Below are 24,541 nucleotides of genomic sequence, written 5' to 3'. Positions count from 1 at the left end.
AGGTTACTTTCTCTGCCTCTCAGCAGCTGTGTGACCTTGGGAAAATGACTTCTCTGTGTCCCAATTTCCTCATCTGCAGATTTGAATTAATAGACGAGGAAACTTCTCATCTTAAGGATTATAGCAGTGTTTTTCAACCTTTTTTAGTCTCATGGCACGCTTGAACCTACAGTTAAACTCCCACGGCACACTTAAATTATGTTGATCAAAAAAAAGGAGTTAAAAACAAATACTGTGCTTTGAACTTCTTTCAAAAATTAATTAATGATCTTTAAAAATTTTCACCACACACATGGTGGCACATTGGTTGAAAAATCACTGGATTGTATGTTAATACAAAGAAAGTATTTATAACAATGCCAGGCACATGGAAGGCACTCAGTGAATATTAGCGAGGATGACAGTGGCCAATGGAATGATCACGATCTCGGCCCAAACTCCTTATCCCACACAGAATTTAAGGCAGGCTCCTTCAACCACCACGCTGGTCGGCCAATGTTCTCCTTTGCCAGCACTTCCATAAAAGGTGGATAAAAGACTCACTTCCTTTTGTTCTAGTCTCTCTCCCCCCCAGACTCCTGTTCCAAGTGAAACTCTGTACTGTGTAATATTTTAAATACACAGCAAGGTTATTTGGGGGCTTAAGAACTTGCTCAGCCTGAGAAAGCACAATTTATAGTTCAGATTGTCCAGCAGTCACAGACTTGCCCTACTCAAGGCAGATGCACTTGTCTTTTATTGCCAGGGGTGGGAGCTGTGTTAGGTATAAAAAGAACTAGAAATAAGAAACAGCCAACCCATCAGCAGAACAAAAACCACCCAGGATGAAGCTCACGGTCTCTCCATTTCTCTTTAATATCAGACAATATTCTTTACACAGTTGTAAATGGAGATTTCAAGAGTAGAAGTAAGAAACGTTACTGATAGACTTCGGGGTGTAAAAATAAAAATATCACTTTTAAGGATGGCTAGTTGAGTTTTTGGTTTTTTGTACAAGTTTTTTGTTGTTGTTGTTATTTGTTTATTTATTGTTGGGGATTCACTGAGGATACAAGAAACCAGGTTACCCTGATTGCATTTGTTAGGTTTTTTTTTCTTAAGTGTTTTAAGTTTATAGTGTCATCAAATTTCAGTTCACATCAGGATTACAATCAAAGCTGAGGATGATGTTTTACTTTGCAGGGAGGTTAGCCTGATAGCCTAAAGCTGGTGAGTGGTGGGTCTCAGACTGGAGCACACACAGAACCCCCTGCAGGGTTTGTTGAAACAACTGCAGCCCCCGCCTTAGAGCGTGAGATTCAGGAGGTCTGGGGTGGGGCCTGATGACTTACATTTCTAACTAGTTCCCAGGTGATCAGGCTGCTGGCTCCACCCCACACCTGGAGACCCACCACGTAGAGGAAACAAAAAATCCCCGAGTGGCCCAGGGCTGTAAACTCTTGGCACGGGGGCTCAGGCCCTTTCATTAAGTGTGTGTGGGGGAGAAGCATCATCTGGAAATCACCCAGACATTTGCAATTCTAATTCTTGATCACGGCTTCTTTAGTTTGTACTTTCTAATTACTTACAATTAAAACACTGTAAGTTTATCCTTGGGAAAAAATATAATGGTTTATTCTTGCTGAGTTTTGTCACGCATTATACATTCTGTTTTTTAATTACACCAATTTCTAATTACAAAAGGACCAGTGAAATCATATTTCTGCTTAGAAACACTGAATCCATAATCATTTACAGCTTGGTTTCTTTGGCGGGTTCCTAGATGGCTTTGAGACCACCCCTTACTCTGGGCATTCTCTGAAGTCTGTGGAGTGCTAAGCCCAGCCTGTGTCAGTTAGGAAGTAATCTCGTGAAGCTAAAACCAGTTCCAAAAACTTATTAGCAGGACACCGGGCCGTCATTCCCTCACCCCACACGGATGACAGGGCACAGATATTCTGTTTTCCTGAGGATGAAGACATCTGCTTCTCCCAGAACAGACCTTAACTGCAGGGTCACACTTGCCTTTCAGTCTAGGAGAAAATCTACTTTCTGCAGAGCAGGAAAGAACAACCCTGAACTTGGTCTCACCCCAGGGCTGACAGAAAGCTTGGCTTGGAGTGGAGGGCTGGGCTGCCATTAAGGACAGGGAATGGTCAGGGAACACTGAAGCTGGTTGTGTTAATCCTTAAACATCCCCGGGAACAAGCAAGTGGTGTTTGGCTTATAATCTTTTAAAAATTGGTAAAATACTCTTTCTTGCAAGGGTCTGGCTGCAGTTAGAGACCAGGTCCATGAAACGTTCACGTGAAACTCAAGCACTAGGAAAGGCAATTGAACAGTCACAGTCCATGCACAGTTAACATCTACACAGCCACAGGGAAGGGCACTTCTGGACAAAGGTTGTGTCAGAAGAAAAATGCACCAACATGTTAACTTATGGCAGAGGGAAGCCAAGTCCTTTTCTTTGTTCCTCACACCTCCCCATATCTTGTGTTAATAAAGAGACTATAATATAACAAAGAACTCCCAGATAGATCTAGATTGCAGCAACCTGACCAAGGTGCTGAATTGCCCTTGGTGAGGAGCAAGCATGACAAGTTGGTATTAGTCTATTTCCAGGTATGTGGCCAAGGTCTGCTTAAAGTGGCTCGTCCCAGAAAGCATGGCGTTCCCAATGGCCAAGTCCTTAATACAGTGCACCAAATGACTCCTATGTATGTTGGGATGAGCTGCAATTGTTTTCACCTTTAGCAAGAGGATTGAGCTAAATGATCCCAACTCCCTCTGAGTTTACCCCTAAAGACAGTAACTATGGAAGTCAGCTGTTTTAGAGTTTCACCCTCACCCCAGTTTCCAAGCACTGGCTTCAGTCACAAGATCCACAGCAGTAAAGGACGGTTCTCCTCTACTCAAAGCACTCTTGGTTTTCTGGAGTCAGCACCAGAGAACATAGTTTCTGTGTGAGCCTTACCAAGTAAACAGCTGAGAACAGCACCCTTCTTTCCATACAACCAACCAAGGTGGGCCTCACAAGAATAAGACCTTATTACTTTAAACATAAACATTTTTTTTTGAAGGCTGAGAGTTGGATAGGGCAGCTGGACATGAAAGAAGACCACCTTTATAAGTATGGGAGGTAAGGCACATGTTAATTAGTTAGATTTGACCAATCCATAGTGCACAGACAGGAGTCACCCCTTATACACAGCATTGTTCTCCAAGGTTTCAGTAACTGGAGGTCAATCTCAGTCCAAAAAGATTAGATGGAAAATCCACAAAATACACAATTGATAAAGTTTAAATAGCCTGCTATTCTGGGTAGCATGAGGAAAGCTCACACAGTCCCTGCCCGGGACACGAATCATCTCCTTCGTCCAGCACATTCATGGATGTAGATGCTGCTGGTCCAACCTTTATTTTTCTTAACAATGGCCCCAAAGAACAAGAATAATGATGCTGGCAATTAGGATATTCCAAAGATGGGCCATAAAGTGCTTCTTTTAACTGAAAAGGCAAAAGTTCTCAAGTATAAAGAAGGGACGACGCTGAGGTTGTTAAGATCTACAAGTAAGATTCTTCTATCCCTGGAATTTTAAAGGGAAAAAAATCCCTGCTAGTTTTGCTATTGCAAAAGTTAGGACCAGGCATGGCGGCTCAAACTGCAAAAGTTAGGGCTGGGCACGGTGGCTCACTCCTGTAATCCCAGCACTTTGGGAGGCCAAGGCAGGTGGATAGCCAGAGCTCACAGCTTCAAGACCAAGCTGAGCCAGAGCAAGACTTCATTTTTAAAAATAGCTGGGCATTGTGGTGGGCGCCTATAGTCCCAGCTACTCAGAAAGCTGAGGTAAGAGAAGCGCTTGAGCCTGAGAGTTTAAGGTTGCTGTGAGCAACCTAGATGGTGAAGTGACTAACATCCACATCAATGAATATGCTACTGAAGGTGACAAAAACTTCAAAACTTAAGGACACTGCTGCTAAGTGCTTAGCTAAGATGGAAAGGCATCACATTTGTGGGTGGAAGGCTTGAACAAAAATAGGTTCCAACTGGTGGCAAATGGGTTCTGCACTACCTAAGATTTCAGGAATCCCCTGGGGCCCTGGAATGTCCCCAACTCCTTACAGAAAAGTGGGGATACATAGACATATTTAGCCAGAAAAATAGTAGACAAGGGTTAACAGAGGTGGTTTGGTGTAACAGAAAAAGCATCGTTTTTAAAAAAGTTTTCACAGGAGACCTGAGTATATTCATGGGGGTTCTTGTTCTTGTTCTGACATCTGCATGCGGGGGGGAGTGGGCGTCCTCATTTGTCCATCCAGAGGCTTCTCTGGTAAAGTAAGGAAGGGCCTGGGGTTCTCAGGGTTTTCGGTCCTGCAGGGAGACTGCTGGGCGGACCCAACAATTAACTGGTCCTCCCCCCAAAGAAAAGAGAGGAGCTCTGTACTTTGCTTACAAGTTGAGATGACCTATAAAATGTCATCCTAAATTTCCAAACCTGAGCAAAAAAGGCTGCAGCTTCAAAGTCCTCTCCAGGCCCTAATCAGGTTCTGTAATTTTGTGAGGGGAAGTAGCCGGGAGGCAAGGGTGGGGGTCAGGGGAATGCCTGTCACGGGCTGGGATCTGGGATCGGCTGTGACGCCACATGTCTCCTTTCTTTGCCTCCTTCCCAGGGACTCACTCTCTGACATATTTTCGCCTGGGTGTTTCAGATCCCGGCCATGGGCTCCCTGCGTTTATTTCAGTTGGGTACGTGGACTCTCACCCCATCACCACCTATGACAGTGTGACTCAGCAGAAGAAGCCAAAGGCCCCCTGGATGGCAGATAGCTGCCCAACGACTGGGAGAGGTCCACGCAGCTGCTGAGGGGCTGGCAGCAGACGACCCAGGTGGAGCTGAAGCCGCTGCAGAGGCGCTATAACCACTCAGGTGAAAACGCGGTGGACATGACTGCTGCCCTGCCAGTCCCCACCCAGCTCGCGGCCTGGGCTGCCCTCCACCCTGAGCAGTTGCTGACCTGTACTCACGGTGGCTTTTGGCAAAGCCTGGGAAACCCCGGTTGCTGGAGGTCAGTGCCTCCCATCTGCCCTGTGCCCCTTCCACATGGTTGGTCCCCTCCCCAGGAGCCCTCCCCACCCCATCCTATTCCCCTTCGGGTTCTGACAGGTTTCTCCTCCTTTCCCATCCTAAATTTGCCCCATCTGTGTCTCACTTCCTGGGGGCCCGGTAGTGACCGGCTCACTTAGGATAATGACACTAATTTTCCCACGGATATCTCTGGCTTCTGCCTTTCTCTCCCTCCTGCACCACACTCAGAATAGCCACAGAGTTTATCAAGTGATCATTCCCACGGCAGGGTGACTCCCCAAGGCAGGAAACTCCAGGTTCCTTTGGCAAGTGGTAGCGGCTCCACAGATACAGAAGGGGGACTTCCCAGGGACTCAGTGATGCAGGCAGGCCTGTGGGCTGACATGTTAGGGCAGAGGATGCCCAGCCTGCCGTCTGGGAGCCCACTCTGCCCCTGTGCACACCCCCTGGCTGGCGTGTGTTCCAGGGCATCACACATACCAGAGGATGACCGGCTACGAGGTGCTGGAGGATGGAAGTGAAGCACCACGGGGTTTCTCCAGTATGCATGGGGAGGGCAGGATTTTCTTATCTTCGATAAAGACACCCTGTCCTGGATGGCTGTAGTAACGTGGCCCACGTCACCAAGCGGGCGTGGGAGGCCAATCAGAATGAGTTACAGTATCAGAAGAATTGGCTGGAAGAAGAATGCGTCATCTGGCTAAAGAGATTCCTGGAGTACGGGAAAGACGTGCTCCAAAGAACAGGTAAAGGGGAGAGAGAGGCCTGTCCCCACACCCCCAGAACAGCAGGTTCTGCGCACGCCTGCCGTCAATCTACCCTGCAGTCCGTGTCTCTGGTTGGACTGTTGTGATCTGTGACTCCCCAGGAGAACTTCCCCCGATTACTTTTTAGCACATCTTCACAATATTTAGTAATTCCACTTGTCTGGACAGAATGGAGGGACTCCAAGGGCCCCTCCCCTTGGGGGATCCAGAGAGGCAAATCCTTCCATCTCCTGTCAACAGTGGGCTGGGAAATGCTTTGGGTGGTGGAGCGATTCTCACCACCTGTTTAGTAACAGAGGCTCACAATAGCAGTAGGAGTGAAAATCCGTACTGAGCAGAGAAGACAGAGTCTTGGCTTCATTAGAGGGTTAATGATAAGATTCCCTCCAGCAAAGAGCTCCTCTGATACCGTAAAGACACAATTGGATTGGTCAGCTCTTAGTTAATGTATGAACTTCTCATGTATGATCTTATTATTCAAATGAGTTCTGTCTATATCATGCCACGGTAAGCCCCTGGACACATGTGACCTCCCCCAGGAGTAATCTTCAGTGGAGGGGCTTTCCGGGCGGTAGAAGGGGAGGCGTCTGGGCCAGTCACGAACATGGACTGTCTCCCTTAAAGCATACGTGTTGGAGACAGATGACTAGTTTGAGCCTCTGCTCTCCCACTCCCAGATGAATAACTGTCTTGATCTTAATGGGTGCGGGCATCAGAAACCTATTCAAACTGGCTTAAGCACAAACTGGGAAGCTACCCGAAAGGCGGGAATCAGGGAAGTATGGGGACCCAAGAAATCAGAACCAAGATTTGAATGGCTTTCTCTGTGAGATGGGGGCGTGACTAGCAGCACAAAGCTTATTATCTTTTTTTTTAAGTTTATAACTAATTGTTTTTGCTTTAGATTAAATGAGGGTACAGATGAATAGGTTACACTGTTTGTGTTTGTTAGGTAGAGTCCAGGTTGTAGTTGTGCCCCTCGCCCAGGAGGTGTGCCATATACCCTGACATTGTGCCTATTAGGTGAGAAAGCTCATTCTTACATCTTCATTATTTCAGAACAATGGGGTTCGCCAATAAAAAATGGGTCTCCTTTGGGACCAACTAATGTGACCATCGGGATAAACTTCTAAGATTGGTTGTGGGTCACAGAGCCCTGGCAAGAATTAAATGATAACATTCACTTTGTCTACCCCAGGGTGACAAAGTGAAACTCTGTGTCAAAAGAAAAAGACAAAACAAAAACAAAAACAAAAACAAAAACATAAAATAGAAATGGGCTGTCCACTAAAATGAATGAATTGATTTAGAAGGGAGGAGTGATGGTGGAACCAATTCATTCAAAATAGTAGAAGTAGGTCTGTGTAGTATATTCATTCACACAGTTAAAGTACGTGAAAGGTTTTGTATAACCTGAGAAATGAGTTCTCAGCTACGTTGGGGGCCCAAACATCTGATACTTTCTATATATTTTTTTATTCTCAGGGCCAACTGAGCTGTAATATGGTCTAAACTTTCCTTTCTGTCACCTCTGGGGCATTTGGTTATGAAAATTCTTTACATGCAAACTTCATCAATTCTTATCAATGCCCTAAGCTGGGAGGTACATGCTTGTTCCAGAGAGAATGGGTCCAGTTTGCTTTTTCCTCTCCCCTTTCCGCCCATGCAGTGTGGGCTGAGCCCGGTAGAGGCTTCCGCATCTGTCTCTGGGCAGGGGTTGGCTGTGAGGGACCGTTCAGGGCCAGAAGGTTCTGAGCCCAGCGGAGCTGGACAGCCAGAGCTGAGCTGCTGGTGGCGGCTGGAAGCTGGGCTGGCCTGCACCCCGGTGGAGCGACTGGCTCTGAGGCAAGTGTGGGGTGGCCGCCAGACCTCTGAAGAAGCAAACAGGAGCTGAGAGTGGGAACCACTGAGGCGACCGGCTTCTCCCACGGGAATAAACTTAGGAGCAGGAGGCCACAGAGCGAAATGGGAAGCCCCAGAATGGAAAGGGAAGCGAAACCGAGGGAGAAATGAGACATCCACCCACGCTGAAGCAGTCTTTGCCTTTCTTCCTTTTTGAGTTCAGCATAGATTCTAAGTTTTCCCAAACGGAGTAAAGGTTCTATTTTCTTCTGAGCAACATAACAGCAGCATAAATAAAAAATTGTGGGAACACATTGAGAAGACACATGCTCTGAGATGACAGTTCTGGGGACATTTGAAGGGCTGGAATAATAAAAAGTAAAACATTTGAAGTCCCATCACCTGCTGAAATACACCCTTCTCATTTACTTTAAACTACCTAAAAGCTTGTACTCTGCATTTCCCCACGAAGCAGCTACAAATCCATAGTCTGGGCGTTACCAGTACTGTCACACAGTCCCTTAGGGAGGGGGTGGCTTGGTTGTCCAGCTTGTTGCTCCCCTGGGACAGGTTCTGTGAATGGACTGGCTTGCATGGTGTTTCCATTTCCTGGTTGAAGTCCTTAAGGAGGCAAGTTCTGGCTCCATCAAGAGTTGTCTTGGCCACCTGATTGCCCCCCTTCCTAGTTGGAGCCGTGGCGCTTCAGTGGAGGGTGTGGTCCCAAAACAAGGGCTGGGAAAAGCCTCAGTGACTCAGCTGACAGGGAGTGGCTATGTGGCTAACTGGACAAGTGGCTGCTGTCACCAAATTCTAACCCAGCTGCTGCAGAGTGATCATTAAAAAGTCACCCTCTTAAGGATGATCCCTCCAGATCCAGTACAGGGAAGCTCCAACATCAGGCAGCCAGTCCACATGTATGGCCCCAGAAGTTATCACAACTTTGTTTTCAAATTGACAGATAATAATGTATGCTTTTACTGTGTACAAGATAATAATGTATGTTTTTATTATGTTCTGAAGTATACAGTAGTCCTCTATTGTTCACAGCCAGTCCAAGCCCCCCAGTAGATGCTTGAAGCAGTGGATACACAACTCTACAGAAAGTATGTTTTCTCATATACACAAGGCTCCCTTGCTGAAGTCTTTGTATAGGCGTAATGCTTTCTGGCAGGTAACTGAGACCTTGAGAAGTGAAACCGCGGATATGGGGATGGGGGGACTACTGCACAAAGTGGATGAAATAAGAAAATTAACATAAGAATCTTCAAATTTCAAGTGTCAGAAAGTGTCCTCTACTCAAGAAAAGAACCTAGTTCATACAAAGAAAAGGAAAAGCAGGTGGTGAAGACATTGTAACACTATTACCCCAGTGGTAGGAATATCGCAGTTGTCTATGGTGAAACCAATTCCAGGCCTGACACCCAGCGTGAACATGAGGATCTTCAAGACCCCTGGGCCTGTGTGCTCCAGCAGACAAAGCATGGGTGTACAGTGACTCGGTGAATGGATGAATGGCAGCCCTTGAGGACAGCAGAGAGATCTTCCTTTCCACACGGTGGGATGAGCCCGCTGTTATTGGCCAGTGGCCCACAAAGGACTGACACTACCCAGGGCACCAGAGGCCTGGTAAACATCAAGCCCTCCAGCTGTCTTGCCAAAAACTGCAGCAGCATATGGACTCTCAAATGAGAAGCCAAACTTGACAGGAGGGATCTTCAACCGGCACTTCTGAGGCCCTGCGGAGACTTCTCTTCAGGCTTATTGTTTCTTTGTGAAGTTCAAGAGCAGGGAATGGCCATGTTCCTGGGGAACTTGAGAAAGGGAAGCAGCCAGGCAGGGCACGGTGGCTCATGCCCGTAATTCTAGCAATTCTGGGAGGCCGAGACAGGTGGATGGCCTGAGCTTAGGAGTTCAAGACCAGCCTGAGCAAGAGTGAGACCCTGTCTCTAAAAACCAGCCAGGTGTTGTGACAGGCACCTGTAGTCCCAGCTACTCAGGAGGGTGAGACAAGAGGAGTTGGAGGTTGCTGTGAGCTATGATGCCACAGTACTCAACCCAGGCTGAGTTAGAATCTAAAATAAAAAAGAAGGGGGAAGCACACAGTTCCCACATCAGGTAGATATTAAGCTTTGCTGTTGGACTCCCAATCAAGGTGACCCCAACCACTCCCTGCTGCATTCATGCCACTGAGACTCCATTCATTCTCCCAGCTTTCTGAACTGCTGCCTCCTGCAACTCAGTATCCTTTCTGCCCTGCCCTGCTCAGGACTGCAGTGCAGGGAAGAAGCCCATGTTCTCAGAACTGCCTACGCACCCTCCTCTGAGACCCTCTGTGCCTGGCACCTCCGCTGTGTATATGCTTGAGGCTGGGAGGTTAGCCTCAGAGAAGTGAGTTTCAGGCCATGAGAGGGCACTTCCAGAAAGCAGAGGAACTGTACTAATCAGGTCCAGAGGGCAGAGCAGGACGGGTGGCAGCAGCGACCACAGCTGCAGAACACGCACGCCTCCTCGCCCACACCCATGCTCTGAATGGGGCTTGGGGATCGGGATCTTTCACCTGCTGTGCCCAGCAGTGCTTCTCAAGCTGAGTTGTGCAACAGTATTTTGTGTTTATCCCACTTTACTGGCCTGGAGGCAGCTTCCTCTACTTCTCAAGTTAGTGGAAATTCAGATAAGGGAATGAGCCGGGCATGGTGGTTCATGCCTGTCATTCTAGCACTCAGGAAGTTCGAGATGGGTGGATTGCCTGAGCACACAGGTTTGAGACCAGTCTGAGCCAGTCTCTAAAAATAGCTGGGTGTTGTGGCGGGCACCAGTAGTCCCTAGCTTGGGAGGCTGAGGCAAGAGAATCTCTTGAGCCCAAGAGTCTGAGGTTGCTGTGAGCTATGACACCATGGCACCCTGCTAAGGGTGACAAAATGAGACTATGTCTCAAAATAAAATAATAAATAAATAAATAAATAAATAAGGGCATGGTAGGGCCTAGATCAGTCTCTAGGTTTTATGTGACTGGCCATGGAGTGACCAGCTAAGCTACCGGTGGCCCCACGATCCCTGCCAGATCTAGACTCTGCAGAGAGCAATTCTCTCTATGGAGCTCTCCAGGAAGCACGTGTGCCTCATTCCATGTGTTGAGCCTGTGTTCTAGGTGTGGATCAGTTATGTAGTGTCAACAGCGAGATCCTCGCGCTCCAGCCCGCCTCCCTGCCCCAAAGAATCATGGGCTGTGTGCTCCAAGAACCTGTGAACTACAGTTCTCACTTCCGGGGCTTGAGGGCACAGTTTTCTCATGGATGGCTCTTTGTTGTCTTATTTTTGCATCATGACCATTCTAGTAATTCAGTCCTGTTCAAACTGAATTTTTCTCAAGTTATTCTATTTTTCTTCATTTTAAGCCAGTGATTTTCAACCAGTGTGATGTGAAACACTGGTGTGCTGTGAAAAATTTTAAAGATTAGTAATTTTTGAAAGAAGCTCAAAGCACAGTAAATACATTTTTTTTAAAATCAACATAATTTAAGTGTGCTATGGAAGTTTAACTATAGGTTCAAGTGTGCCAGGAGATTAAAAAAGGTTGAAAAACACTGCCTTAAATTTTACTATGTACCATTTTCCTGAGTATCTCGAAGCTGATTTGTTCTATTCAGAAGAGCTACTGAGACAGGATTGGCAAGATGGCAGCGGAGTAACAGCTTCCTTGCATCTGGGCACCGTGAGTCTGGGGATATAGGACTCCAGGCATCTCTGGCTGGTGGGATCTGCCTATCATCACCCCTGAGAGGATACAGGGAGTCAGCGAGAGACTTCTGGACCCCAAGAGGAGGACTAAAACAGTGGAAAACTGGCAAGTGGTCACGTGTGTTCAATCCGTCTAAACCCGCCCACAACTGTAAGTTCAGTAGTAGCGAGACTGCAAACCAGAAAGGCCTTACCTGTTAACTGTTTTGGTGTCTTTGGACTTGGCACTCAGCTGAACTGCCCTGGGGAGAGCCTGAGCGGGAGTGCGGAGAACTTTGGCCTTTGCCTCGGGCCCCAGTCTGAGCCACTGAGCCAGACGGAGCTAATAGTGTTTGGCTCTGGATCACAGGCAGACATTGTGAGCGATCTGCCCCGGCAAGCTCTGCCCTCAGGGTCGCAGAGCTGGAATTGGTTGGGAGCTGGTAACCCAGCGACCAAGTAGCCTAAGGGCGGGGTCTGAGCCGCCTTGCAGCCCTAACCCTCCGGGGCAGAGGGAGACCAGTTTTGACACACAGGGTAAGTGGATACCCACTTCAGCAGTGATTCCAGCGACAAGCACTTCCCTGAGAAAGCTTCTGCTCAGTAAGTGAACAAGTTCAAAGTGCCTTTTAAGTGGGCTGAAGAGAGATTTAGGGTGTCTACCTGCTGGGTTTTGAGAAACTAGCAGCCTCCAGTCGTATCAGAACTGTGATTAACATCTCATACCCCAGAAGACCACGTGTTGCCCAGACAATATTCAATAACATATACATACTGCTTTGTTTTTGGTTGGGTTTTATTTTTTTCTGGTTTGGTTGTTTTTTTTTTGTTTATTTTGATGTTGTGGATTGTTGTTTTGTTTTTTAAGTTCAACCTTTTCCATACAGATCCTTTTTCTTTCTCAATTTTTCTAGTTTAATTATAATTTCCCATTGCTGCCTATTTCAATAATTAGAACTTCATTTTTGTTAGGGTTTCTACCGCTATTATTTGGTTTTTCCAGCCAATTTTATCCCGTAAAGTTTTCTGTTTGCTTGTTTTGGTTTCATTTATAGCATTTTTTGTCTTTCCTCTCTACTTGGTGGAGGTGGGGTACTGTGTCTGATCAGGTTAGCAAAGAGCTGCTGACCTCAAGGGAACCATCTGGGCACCCCCAGAAGGTGTTTTTCTTTTTTAAGGTTGTGTCAAAGTACCCTACTGTACACCTATATTGCTCTGTCTCCCTCTTTCTGTGCCTCTCTTCTTTTTGTCAATATTCCTTTTACCCACTTCCTCTCCTTTCTCTATTTTTCTTCTTTTTTCCTTATCACTCGGTCCTTCTTTCTTTCATCCCTTTTTTCCTCTTAAACCTTCTCACCCTTCTGGTCCTGTAACCCTTAGTCCACAGGCACAAGAACTTAAAGAGCAAGAGGAAGTGAAAGGAAAATTAGGGCAAGGAAACAGATAAAGGAAATCACCCATGAGGAAGAATCAGCAGAAAACTCCAGGCAACATGAAGAACCAGTCCAGAACAACCCTGCCAAGGGACCATGAGGTAGCTACTGCAGAGGATTCCACCTATACAGAAATGTTAGGAATGACACAAAGGGAATTTAGAATACACATGTTGAAAACAATGAAAGAAATGATGGAAACAATGAAGGAAACTGCTAATAAAGTGGAAAATAACCAAAAGGAAATCCAAAAACAGAATCAAATCAGAGATGAACGATATGAAGAATATAAAAAGGATATAGCAGAGCTGAAGGAAATGAAACAGTCAATTAGGGAACTTAAAGATGCAATGGAAAGTATCAGCAACAGGTTAGACCATGCAGAAGAAAGAATTTCAGAGGTAGAAGACAAAGTTTTTGAGATAACTCAGATAGTAAAAGAGGCAGAAAAGAAGAGAGAGAAAGCAGAACATTCACTGTCAGAATTATGGGACTTTATGAAGCGTTCCAACATACGAGTTATAGGAATTCCAGAAGGGGAAGAAGAATGCCCCAGAGGAATGGAAGCCATACTAGAGAATATTATAAAAGAAAATTTCCCAAATATCACCAAAGATTCTGACACACTGCTTTCAGAGCGCTATCGGACCCCAGGTCGCCTCAACTCTAACAGAGCTTCTCCAAGACACATTGTGATGAACCTGTCCAAAGTCAAGACAAAAGAAAAGATTCTGCAAGCTGCCAGGAGTAAGCGCCAGTTGACCTACAGGGGCAAATCCATCAGAGTGACCGCAGACTTCTCTAATGAAACTTTCCAAGCAAGAAGACAATGGTCATCTACCTTTAATCTACTTGAACAGAAAAATTTACAGCCCAGAATTCTGTACCCTGCTAAGCTAAGCTTAAAAACTGACGGAGAAATCAAATCATTTACGGATATACAAACATTGAGGAAATTCGCCACAATAAGACCAGCTCTACAGGAAATACTTCAACCTGTTCTGCACACTGACCACCACAATGGATCAGCAGCAAAGTAAGAACTCAGAAATTAAAGGACTGAACCAAACTTCCACACTGATGCAAAAGATAAAACTAAGCAATGGACTCTCACCAAATAAGACGAATAGAATACTACCACACTTATCAATTATCTCAATAAATGTTAACGGTTTGAATTCCCCACTGAAGAGACATAGATTGGTTGACTGGATTAAAAAACACAAGCCATCCATTTGCTGTTTGCAAGAAACACACCTGGCTTCAAAAGACAAATTAAAGCTCCGAGTCAAGGGTTGGAAGACAATTTTTCAGGCAAATGGAATTCAGAAGAAAAGAGGAGTTGCAATCTTATTTTCAGATACATGTGGATTTAAAGCAACTAAAGTCAAAAAAGACAAAGATGGTCACTTTATATTGGTCAAGGGAAAAATACAACAAGAAGACATTTCAATTCTAAATATTTATGCACCCAATTTAAATGCTCCCAGATTCTTCAAACAGACCTTACTCAGTTTGAGCAATATGATATCTGATAATACCATAATAACAGGGGACCTTAACACTCCTCTTACAGAGCTGGACAGATCCTCTAAACAGAAATTAAACAAGGATATAAGAGACTTAAATGAGACCCTAGAACAACTGTGCTTGATAGACGCATATAGAACACTCCATCCCAAAGATAAAGAATATACATTCTTCTCATCACCCCATGGAACATTCTCCAAAATTGATCATATCCTGGGACACAAAACAAATATCAACAGAATCAAAAGAATTGAAATTTTACCTTGTATCTTCTCAGACCATAAGGCACTAAAGGTGGAACTCAACTCTAACAAAAATGCTCAACCCCACCCGAAGGCATGGAAACTAAACAATCTTCTGTTGAATAACAGATGGGTGCAGGAAGAAATAAAACAGGAAATCATTAACTTCCTTGAGCATAACAACAATGAAGACACAAGCTACCAAAACCTGTGGGATACTGCAAAAGCAGTTTTGAGAGGAAAATTCATCGCTTTAGATGCCTACATTCGAAAAACAGAAAGAGAGCACATCAACAATCTCACAAGAGATCTTATGGAATTGGAAAAAGAAGAACAATCTAAGCCTAAACTCAGTAGAAGAAAAGAAATATCCCAAATCAAATCAGAGATCAATGAAATGGAAAACAAAAGAATCATTCAGAAAATTAATGAAACAAGGAGTTGGTTTTTTGAAAAAATAAATAAAATAGATAAACCATTGGCCAGACTAACGAGGAATAGAAAAGTAAAATCTCTAGTAACCTCAATCAGAAATGATAAAGGGGAAATAACAACTGATCCCACAGAGATACAAGAGATCATCTCTGAATACTACCAGAAACTCTATGCCCAGAAATTTGACAATGTGAAAGAAATGGATCAATATTTGGAATCACACCCTCTCCCTAGACTCAGCCAGGAAGAAATAGAGCTCCTGAACAGACCAATTTCAAGCACTGAGATCAAAGAAACAATAAAAAAGCTTCCAACCAAAAAATGCCCTGGTCCAGATGGCTTCACTCCAGAATTCTATCAAACCTTCAAGGAAGAGCTTATGCCTGTACTGCAGAAATTATTCCAAAAAATTGAGGAAGAAGGAATCTTCCCCAACACATTCTATGAAGCAAACATCACCCTGATACCAAAACCAGGAAAAGACCCAAACAAAAAGGAGAATTTCAGACCAATCTCACTCATGAATATAGATGCAAAAATTCTCAACAAAATCCTAGCCAATAGATTACGGCTTATCATCAAAAAAGTCATTCATCATGATCAAGTAGGCTTCATCCCAGGGATGCAAGGCTGGTTTAACATACGCAAGTCTATAAACGTTATCCACCATATTAACAGAGGCAAAAATAAAGATCACATGATCCTCTCAATAGTTGCAGAAAAAGCATTTCATAAAATCCAGCATCCTTTTCTAATTAGAACACTGAAGAGTATAGGCATAGGTGGCACATTTCTAAAACTGATTGAAGCTATCTATGAGAAACCCACAGCCAATATTTTACTGAATGGAGTAAAACTCAAAGCTTTTCCTCTTAGAACTGGAACCAGACAAGGTTGTCCTCTGTCACCTTTACTATTCAACGTAGTGCTGGAAATTCTAGCCAATACAATTAGGCAAGACAAGGAAATCAAGGGAATCCAAATGGGAGCAGAGGAGGTCAAACTCTCCCTCTTTGCTGACGACATGATCTTATACTTAGAGAACCCCAAAGACTCAACCACAAGACTCCTAGAAGTCATCAAAAAATACAGTAATGTTTCAGGATATAAAATCAATGTCCACAAGTCAGTAGCCTTTGTGTACACCAATAACAGTCAAGATGAGAAGCTAATTAAGGACACAACTCCCTTCACCATAGTCTCAAAGAAAATGAAATACCTAGGAATATACCTAACGAAGGAGGTGAAGGACCTCTATAAAGAAAACTATGAATTCCTCAGAAAGGAAATAGCAGAGGATATTAACAAATGGAAGAACATACCAGGCTCATGGATGGGAAGAATCAACATTGTTAAAATGTCTATACTTCCCAAAGCAATCTACCTATTCAATGCCATTCCTATCAAAATACTAACATCGTACTTTCAAGATTTGGAAAAAATGATTCTGTGTTTTGTATGGAACCGGAAAAAACCCCGTATAGCTAAGGCAGTTCTCTGTAACAAAAATAAAGCTGGGGGCATCAGCATACCAGATTTTAGTCTGTACTATAAAGCCATAGTGGTCAAGACAGCATGGTACTGGCACAAAAACAGAGACATAGACACTTGGAATCGAATTGAAAACCAAGAAATTAAACTAACATTTTATAACCACCTAATCTTTGATAAACCAAACAAGAACATACCTTGTGGGAAAGACTCCCTATTCAATAAATGGTGTTGGGAGAACTGGATGTCTACATGTGAAAGACTGAAACTGGACCCACACCTTTCCCCACTCACAAAAATTGATTCAAGATGGATAAAGGACTTAAACTTAAGGCATGAAACAATAAATATCCTCCAAGAAAGCATAGGAAAAACACTGGAAGATATTGGCCTGGGGAAAGACTTCATGAAGAAGACTGCCATGGCAATTGCAACAACAACAAAAATAAATAAATGGGACTTCATTAAACTGAAAAGCTTCTGTACAGCTAAGGAGACAATAACCAAAGCAAAGAGACAACCTACACAATGGGAAAGGATATTTGCATATTTTCGATCAGACAAAAGCTTGATAACTAGGATCTATAGAGAACTCAAATTAATCCACATGAAAAAAGCCAACAATCCCTTATATCAATGGGCAAGAGACATGAATAGAACTTTCTCTAAAGATGACAGACGAATGGCTAACAAACACATGAAAAAATGTTCATCATCTCTATGTATTAGAGAAATGCAAATCAAAACAACCCTGAGATATCATCTAACCCCAGTGAGAATGGCCCACATCACAAAATCTCAAAACTGCAGATGCTGGCGTGGATGTGGAGAGAAGGGAACACTTTTACACTGCTGGTGGGACTGCAAACTAGTACAACCTTTCTGGAAGGAAGTGTGGAGAAACCTCAAAGCACTCAAGCTAGACCTCCCATTTGATCCTGCAATCCCATTACTGGGCATCTACCCAGAAGGAAAGAAATCCTTTTATCATAAGGACACTTGTACTAGACTGTTTATTGCAGCTCAATTTACAATCGCCAAAATGTGGAAACAGCCTAAATGCCCACCAACCCAGGAATGGATTAACAAGCTGTGGTATATGTATACCATGGAATACTATTCAGCCATTAAAAAAAAAATGGAGACTTTACATCCTTCGTATTAACCTGGATGGACGTGGAAGACATTATTCTTAGTAAAGCATCACAAGAATGGAGAAGCATGAATCCTATGTACTCAATTTTGATATGAGGACAATTAATGACAATTATGGTTATGGGGGGGGAAAGAGAAAGAGAGAAGGAGGGAGGTGGGTGGGGCCTTGGTGTGTGTCACACTTTATGGGGGCAAGACATGATCGCAAGAGGGACTTTACCTAACAATTGCAATCAGTGTAACCTGGCTTATTGTACCCTCAATGAATCCCCAACAATAAAAAAAAAAAAAAAAAAAAGAAGAGCTACTGAAAGACACCTTCTTTCAATGAATTCAGCAAAGGGACAGGGAAAGGCTGCAAGGTGACTAAACTCCCTTGTAAAGGCAGCTGGGCGAGGCCATTGGGTGGGGCAGTGTCTTCAGGAACAGACTTTGCTGAGGGACAGCGCAGTGACTGAAGGGGCTAGAAGTCTAGGAACCCTTTGGTCTCACCTCTCTCTCGGGCAAAAATCATTCCTTTTAAAGAAAATATTCTTAAAAAACCCAGGAGGGAAAGAAATGCCAGTGAGAAGACAAAGAAGGAGAATTAGAGGCAGTGCATTCCACATTCTAAACTTCAGCTTTCCAGACAGTCCAATTTTGTTTACAAATTCATCTCATGGTACAAGGTAAAGCCAAGCAATACAAAGTCCACAGTTGAAAAGCGACCCCCATTTATCATTCCATTTTTTGATCTTTAAATGCTATGAATTCTCCAAAAAGGTAAGAAGGAATAGATACTCCTCTGGTCTCACTTTACAGGCAGAGAAATTACCAAACGAAAAATCTTGGCTCCACCACCTCCACTTACAGAAGGTAAAAGACTTCACAGAGACAGATTTCTGTTGGAGTTAGACTAGATTTCTTTTCACAGCCCCTAATCTCACGAGGTGAGAAGGAGTGGAAGTTGCCAAGTTGTTGGCTACCAGACCCATCAGTCTGTTTAACTCTGGCTAAAAGCAGAGAATAATGGGCAAGTTACCAATTCTTCTCCTTCGGCTCAGGCATGCATTCTGAAACTGTGGAAAATCCTCTCGTGACACACACACGCTGCAACTTCCAATTGCCACACAGACCAGGGCGTACACAGCACTGGCACTCCTCACAGTCCGCAGAGACGAGCCCCCAAATCAGGATGAAAACCTAGAGGTATTTCAGTTCTCCAGTTGCATTTAAAACTCAGTAGTTCATTCCCCATCCTACCGCCCAAATTAGGTAAACGGTCTTCCAATAAATATATTTCAAGCTCTTTCTCTGTTATCCATTATATTCTGCCAGTTCTTTAGAACTGGATTATGGTATCTAAGTACAGAAGGCTGAAGGGAAAAAGGCCCAAAGTGCTACAATGATGCACTTATAGTAGTGTGGGGTGTCTCTGCTGTCCACTTACTCTCCCCATTCTAGGACACAGGGGCAGGGGACCACTTGGGCTCCCTCTCAAACTTGGTAACATTAGGATCACTAAAAAGAAAATATTTGTCCTTAAAAATAAATCGAAGTCCCCTGACTTGTTCCCTTTGGTTGCCACCATTTGAAGCCTGAGTGAGGCCTTCAAATAACAGTGATGCTATAGTAACTGCCCAGTCAGGATACAAAAGGATCAGACCCAGATCACATCAGCCTGAGACAGGAGTGCATGGAGGCCTACAGGGAGAACCTCTATATTTAAGCAGACTTTCTCTTTCTAAATTGTTCCCTACCAGCTTCAGCCTCAGACGGTCTGCAATAGCCACTGTTTAGCTAACGCCTTGTATCAGTGAGATCCCGTGCTGATCTGGAATACATCTCAACATGATTAAGTCTCAGGGTCACAAAACTTGGTGTGCCAATGAATGGGAGTATCTTACTCATTAATGACCAGGTGTGTCTACCAGGTTCACTGACACACATCATCTTTTTGTGTGGTCAAGTAAATCTAGTAACAGCAGAGGAATAGCATGGCTTTTAAATAGAATATTCTTTTAATTCTTAAAGATGCTGGTTTGTGTCTTATAATGTGGTGTGTGGCTTACAGTACTTAGACAAGGTCCACATTTATTTTTAAGAAAAGACATTTATGTTTTAATGCAAATCTAAGGACCATCCCTATTCTAAGTTTACAATTTATTTGAGTAAGTCTTAAAACTTTGTAATACATAACCTAGTACCCTATATCTGAAGCCCTTTGCAATATTCACTTTTTTTCTAATTTGAAAAGAAATAACTTATTTATATATCAAACATTAGAGCTGAGTGTAAACATGGATGTCAGCCACACTTTTAGTTTTATAAACTTGCTTTTTAGCTTCTATTAACAAGCAGATTTCCTTACCTACCATGAGCACAAATGAGATAAAATATCCTTCTTAAAAAAATTGTTACAAATATTTATTAAAAAGTGCAATTCAAAAGTTAGCTGGGCAAGCACATCACTGTAAATCACAAAAAGGGGCGGGGGTGGGAAACCCAAAGTAAAAGCACAAGAAATAAAAACAAAACACAGGAAAAGAAAGGTTAAAAAAAATAATAAAATTAGTGCGCTGAGGAATGCACCCAAAAAGACGAGGAGATGCTAAGACAAAGCTAGAACTTTATCCAGGTGTTGCTGGTCTTTCCAAATGCAAGAGAAGGTGCTGAGAAGACACCAGCAGCCTCCACGCGGAGTTCCAGCTCTGGGTCCAGATGCCACTTTAATATCAGATTATTCACCAGGGAAGCTATAAAAATATCCTATATATAATACATGTACACATTTGAGGCATTTGAAAAGTCGTCAGAAGCTTGAAGTTTAGTGTCTCAGTTTCAGCTACTTACGCTCAATGAAAGCATCATTTAAATTTGGATTGGCTCAGTTATTCGAATGGATGATAAAATCAAAGTTCTCACATCTGGGAAGAACCAAGTTCACCTACCCATCCTCGCCAATTACACGCAGGGTAAGGGAAATCTGGTCCAGAGCTAGCTTTTTTTGTCATTATGGTTTCTGAGTAAATGTAATAAATGTATTACCCACTCCCAACCCCATCCCTCCAAAGTAGAGTGCCACAGGAATAAAATAACTATCAATGAGGATAACCCAGCATCCTAATTTGTTCAAGTGTGCTGCTGAGCCATTCAGCAACAGTATGTAAGAATCACCCTATAAATGCCACCTGCACTGTGAGGAGGGAGCCCTGGTGGAGCGACATGAAGTCGGCAAGGCTCACGCTCTGACCTCTGGTGCCATCACCAACCCTTCCCCAGGGCGTGTTAGTGCAGGATCCTGCTGCTCTTTTTTAATTGCTCACATCAATTAAAGCCACCCAAAGCCTAAGGGGTTTCATTATTTTCCATTAATTATTCCTACTATAAAAAATGCACCTGGGAAAGCAATTTTATCTCATCATTTATCCCTGAAAAATCAAACACTGCATGTTCTGTCACAAACTGTTTCTGAGCCTCTGTCCTCAATAGTAATCAGCTCTCAGGGGCTTAGAAATGCTACAGCAATGGGAAATGAAACATACCTAGAAGCTCGCAGTCCCCACAGGTTTGTTTTGATGGGACAGCAGTGCACCATCCAAGCAGGGGAAGGGTGTGAGCAGAAGAAAAGAGCTGCCAAGGATGCATGGAATGAGCAACAGCACAACACTAGTGGAATCTAAGCTTTCTGGATTATTCAGGGTCCCTCCTCAGGGGATGAGGTCCAGGGAGGCAAAGCAGTGGCTAGTTGTCCTCACGTAGGACAGGCGGCACTGGGCTTCTGTTGGCCAGCCAGCACCAGGAGTGCAGTCATCCGTTTGCTCTTCCCACCGGTCCTTCCAGCTGGGACAGAGGAGCTATCTCAATTGTGGGGTCACACAGAGCAAAGTCAGTGCAGCAATATGTTTCCAGAAGAGGAATGTGAGTAGACAGCAACGTTGCGTGTGGTCGCTTCTCCTTCTCCCTCAGCTCGAGTGCAGGAGGAACTTGCTCCCTCGGGCCCCGCCATCACAGCACTAAGAAGAGGATCAGCACGACCAGCAGCACTGCGAACAGGATGGCGATGGCGCACCACTGGCGCCGATCTGGAAGGCAGGGCAGCAAGACACGAGGATTAGCTCTCCCAGGGATTCCACATTCCCCGGAATCAAGGGGACACCCCGAAGCAGCAAAGTGTAGCTGCACTGTGGGGAGGGAGCCCTGGTAGAGCCACATGAAGGCAGCAAGGCTCACGCTCTGACCTCCGGTGCCATCACCAACCCTTCTCCAAGGTGTGTTAGCGCAGGATCAGGGACAGAACGTGCAAGTGACAGGGACAGAAATCTTGAACTTGCCCAGGTGCCTGCTCCTCTAATGCTGCTCTGCTCTTGGCCTACTTTGCCAGTCCCCTGGAAATGTGCCTCATAGTAAGTATGAGCTTTGTGTCTCAGGTTCTAATTAAAACCTGTGCACGTGCACTTTCTACTGGTGTTAGCATATCCCTGAAAAAGGTGTTGGCATTGGTATTGCAGATCAAAGTCAGTCTGCACCAAAGTCAAGTCATTTAATTTAACAATAATCATGTTCTTTTCTCAAAGCGGATAATGGGAGGAGGAGAAGGAGATGAAAGCTATTGCTGGTCACTTCAGGAAATAAACTGCTGAAAAAGCAGCGCCAGTGAGAGAGCCTGATTAATTTCACACCATACCTAGTCAAATAGGAAGTAAGATTACTTATCCAGTAACCGAGGTAAAGTAATTTAGACACTCATTTGTAAATTACAGCAGAATGTCTTTTCTGAAACTTTCTGCCCTACCAACAATTTAAAACAGCAGGCAAAAAATGGCTAGAGTCCATCCAAATGGCCAAGAGCAGGGAGGGTCTGTGGGTTAGAAGGGCCCAGAAAGAGCCCTAGTCCAGCTCACAATCCTGACTGTGGTCCCATAACTCTACATAGCTTCGTTGCAGGGCTGTTGTTTTGAGAATTAAAACAACACAAACACACACTGTGTGCCGCCAAAGCCTGATGCACCGAGGATTCTGTCAATGTTACGATGTGTCCTTAATTTGGGGAGATACAGAAAGAACAAGCAGTCTTTCCATAGACGAGTTCTGGCGTCTTCCACAAAAGGTCAGGCTAATGAAAGAATTCACTAGCCTAAGAAAATGCAGTTCAACTACTAGGAGTGAGTTCCCCTTCAGTATAAATACACAGGTATTCTGGTTCTCAAAAGGTGAGATTCTAAGAAAACAGACTGCAAAACTATCACACAGAAAAACGTACTTAAAGTTAAAAATAATGGATATTAAAGTCTTAGGACCAGACAAGAGAACTGCCACCAAATTATAATAAATGAAGTGTGTCTTAAATGTTGACCACCTTGGTTTACCTCAGACACGCCAGAAACTCATCTAGCAATTAATAAATTTGGTAAGGACAAAGACCCCAAGTCTATTCCTTCCTTTTCTGAACTCAGACTGTTCCAAACGGACTGGGGAGGCAGTTTGCCTACTAAAGGTTAAGACTTTTAATCTGTTTACCACTTCAATGGCAAAGAAAACTTGAATATGTAGCATGTTTTCATTTATTTAAAAATGTTGTATTTCTAATTTCTGATCCAGCATGCTAAGAGCTTAGAAGTCGCCACTTTGTCCTAATAAGTAAAAAGCTGAACAAACTGAAAAAGCATTGCTAAGTCATGGAAAAAGCCAAAGTGCCCATTGATTCACGAATGGATTAATAAATTGTGGTATATGTACACCATGGAATATTATGCAGCCTTAAAGAAAGATGGAGACTTTACCTCTTTCATGTTTACATGGATGGAGCTGGAACATAGTCTTCTTACTAAAGTATCTCAAGAATGGAAGAAAAAGTATCCAGTGTACTCAGCCCTACTATGAAACTAATTTATGGCTTTCACATAAAAGCTATAACCCAGTTTTAACCTAAAAATATGGGTAAGGGGGAGAGGGAGGAGAGGGAGGGGGGAGGATGGGCGGAGGGAGGGTGATTGGTGGGATTACACCTGCGGTGCATCTTACAAGGGTACATGTGAAACTTAGTAAATGTAGAATGTAAGTGTCTTAACACAATAACTAAGAAAATGCCAGGAAGGCTATGTTAACCAGTGCGATGAAAATGTGTCAAACGGTCTATAAAACCAGTGTATGGTGCCCCATGATCGCATTAATGTACATAGCTATGATTTAATAATAAAAAACAAACAAACAAACTGAAAAATCTCTTCGTAGATTTGTCAAAGAGATGAGGTCACAGGGAAGCTGCTACCCCCTGACTTGGAGAAACCAACAGGCTACACAGAGAGCCACGGTTTACCAAGACAGAAACCCAGAGCAGCAAGCTCTTGGGAACCAGTGCCAGGGCAGGGGGATTTGCCCGGCAACAACAAGCTGCTGAAGGCTCAGTGTGGGCAAATCTGAGATTAAAAAACGCTCCAGGGGACCCATCAAAAGGTGTCCTTCACATTTTAAGGAGTTTTACCTCCAGGAGTTCAAGCAAGAGAAAAATTCCCTCATACTTCTGGCAGGTGGAAGGGAGAAAAAAAAAATTAACATTTTGAAATATGCCAGACCCTCTGTTCTAAAAGTTTGCCCTCAAGAGAAACCAACTAGAGCCTAACATCCTGGGGTTTTATCAGGCCCTAACTGATCTTGAGAAAGGGAAATAAATGCCCAACTTCAGCCCACTGTGCCATCCTGCCCACCCCCCGCCCCCCAGGAGGGAAAAAACTGAGCCAAACTGGTGACGCTCACAATCCAGGGCACAGGCTCACCAAAAGGTCAGTATCTAACCACAGGGCTACTGCATGCCCCCAGCCCTCACCACCACATACTGAAGTATTTACCACAGTGTATCATGTTCACCCTTCAACACAAAACTA

At 44.0% G+C, this 24,541-nt stretch overlaps 1 protein-coding gene and 1 pseudogene across 2 annotated transcripts in view; one reads left to right on the top strand and one right to left on the bottom strand.

The window, feature by feature from the left end:
* Nucleotides 1–1,297: 1,297 nt before the first annotated feature.
* Nucleotides 1,298–7,727, top strand: LOC128596449 (major histocompatibility complex class I-related gene protein-like; annotated as a pseudogene).
* Nucleotides 6,067–24,541, bottom strand: part of STX6 (syntaxin 6) — a 68,038-nt gene continuing 49,563 nt past the window's right edge. The window contains exon 8 of one of the 2 annotated variants that reach the window (XM_053607015.1): nucleotides 6,067–9,747. In XM_053607015.1, coding sequence (XP_053462990.1) covers nucleotides 9,665–9,747 — 83 coding nt within the window. In that variant the 3' untranslated portion in view covers nucleotides 6,067–9,664. Of the gene's footprint in view, nucleotides 9,748–18,154; nucleotides 21,743–24,541 lie in introns of those variants that run through there. The other variant, XM_053607016.1, reaches the window with a different exon arrangement.

The sequence above is a fragment of the Nycticebus coucang genome, chromosome 10 (assembly GCF_027406575.1).
Source record: "Nycticebus coucang isolate mNycCou1 chromosome 10, mNycCou1.pri, whole genome shotgun sequence".
NCBI classification, from domain to species: Eukaryota; Metazoa; Chordata; class Mammalia; order Primates; family Lorisidae; genus Nycticebus; species Nycticebus coucang.
This window is presented reverse-complemented; position numbering and strand designations above follow the sequence as displayed.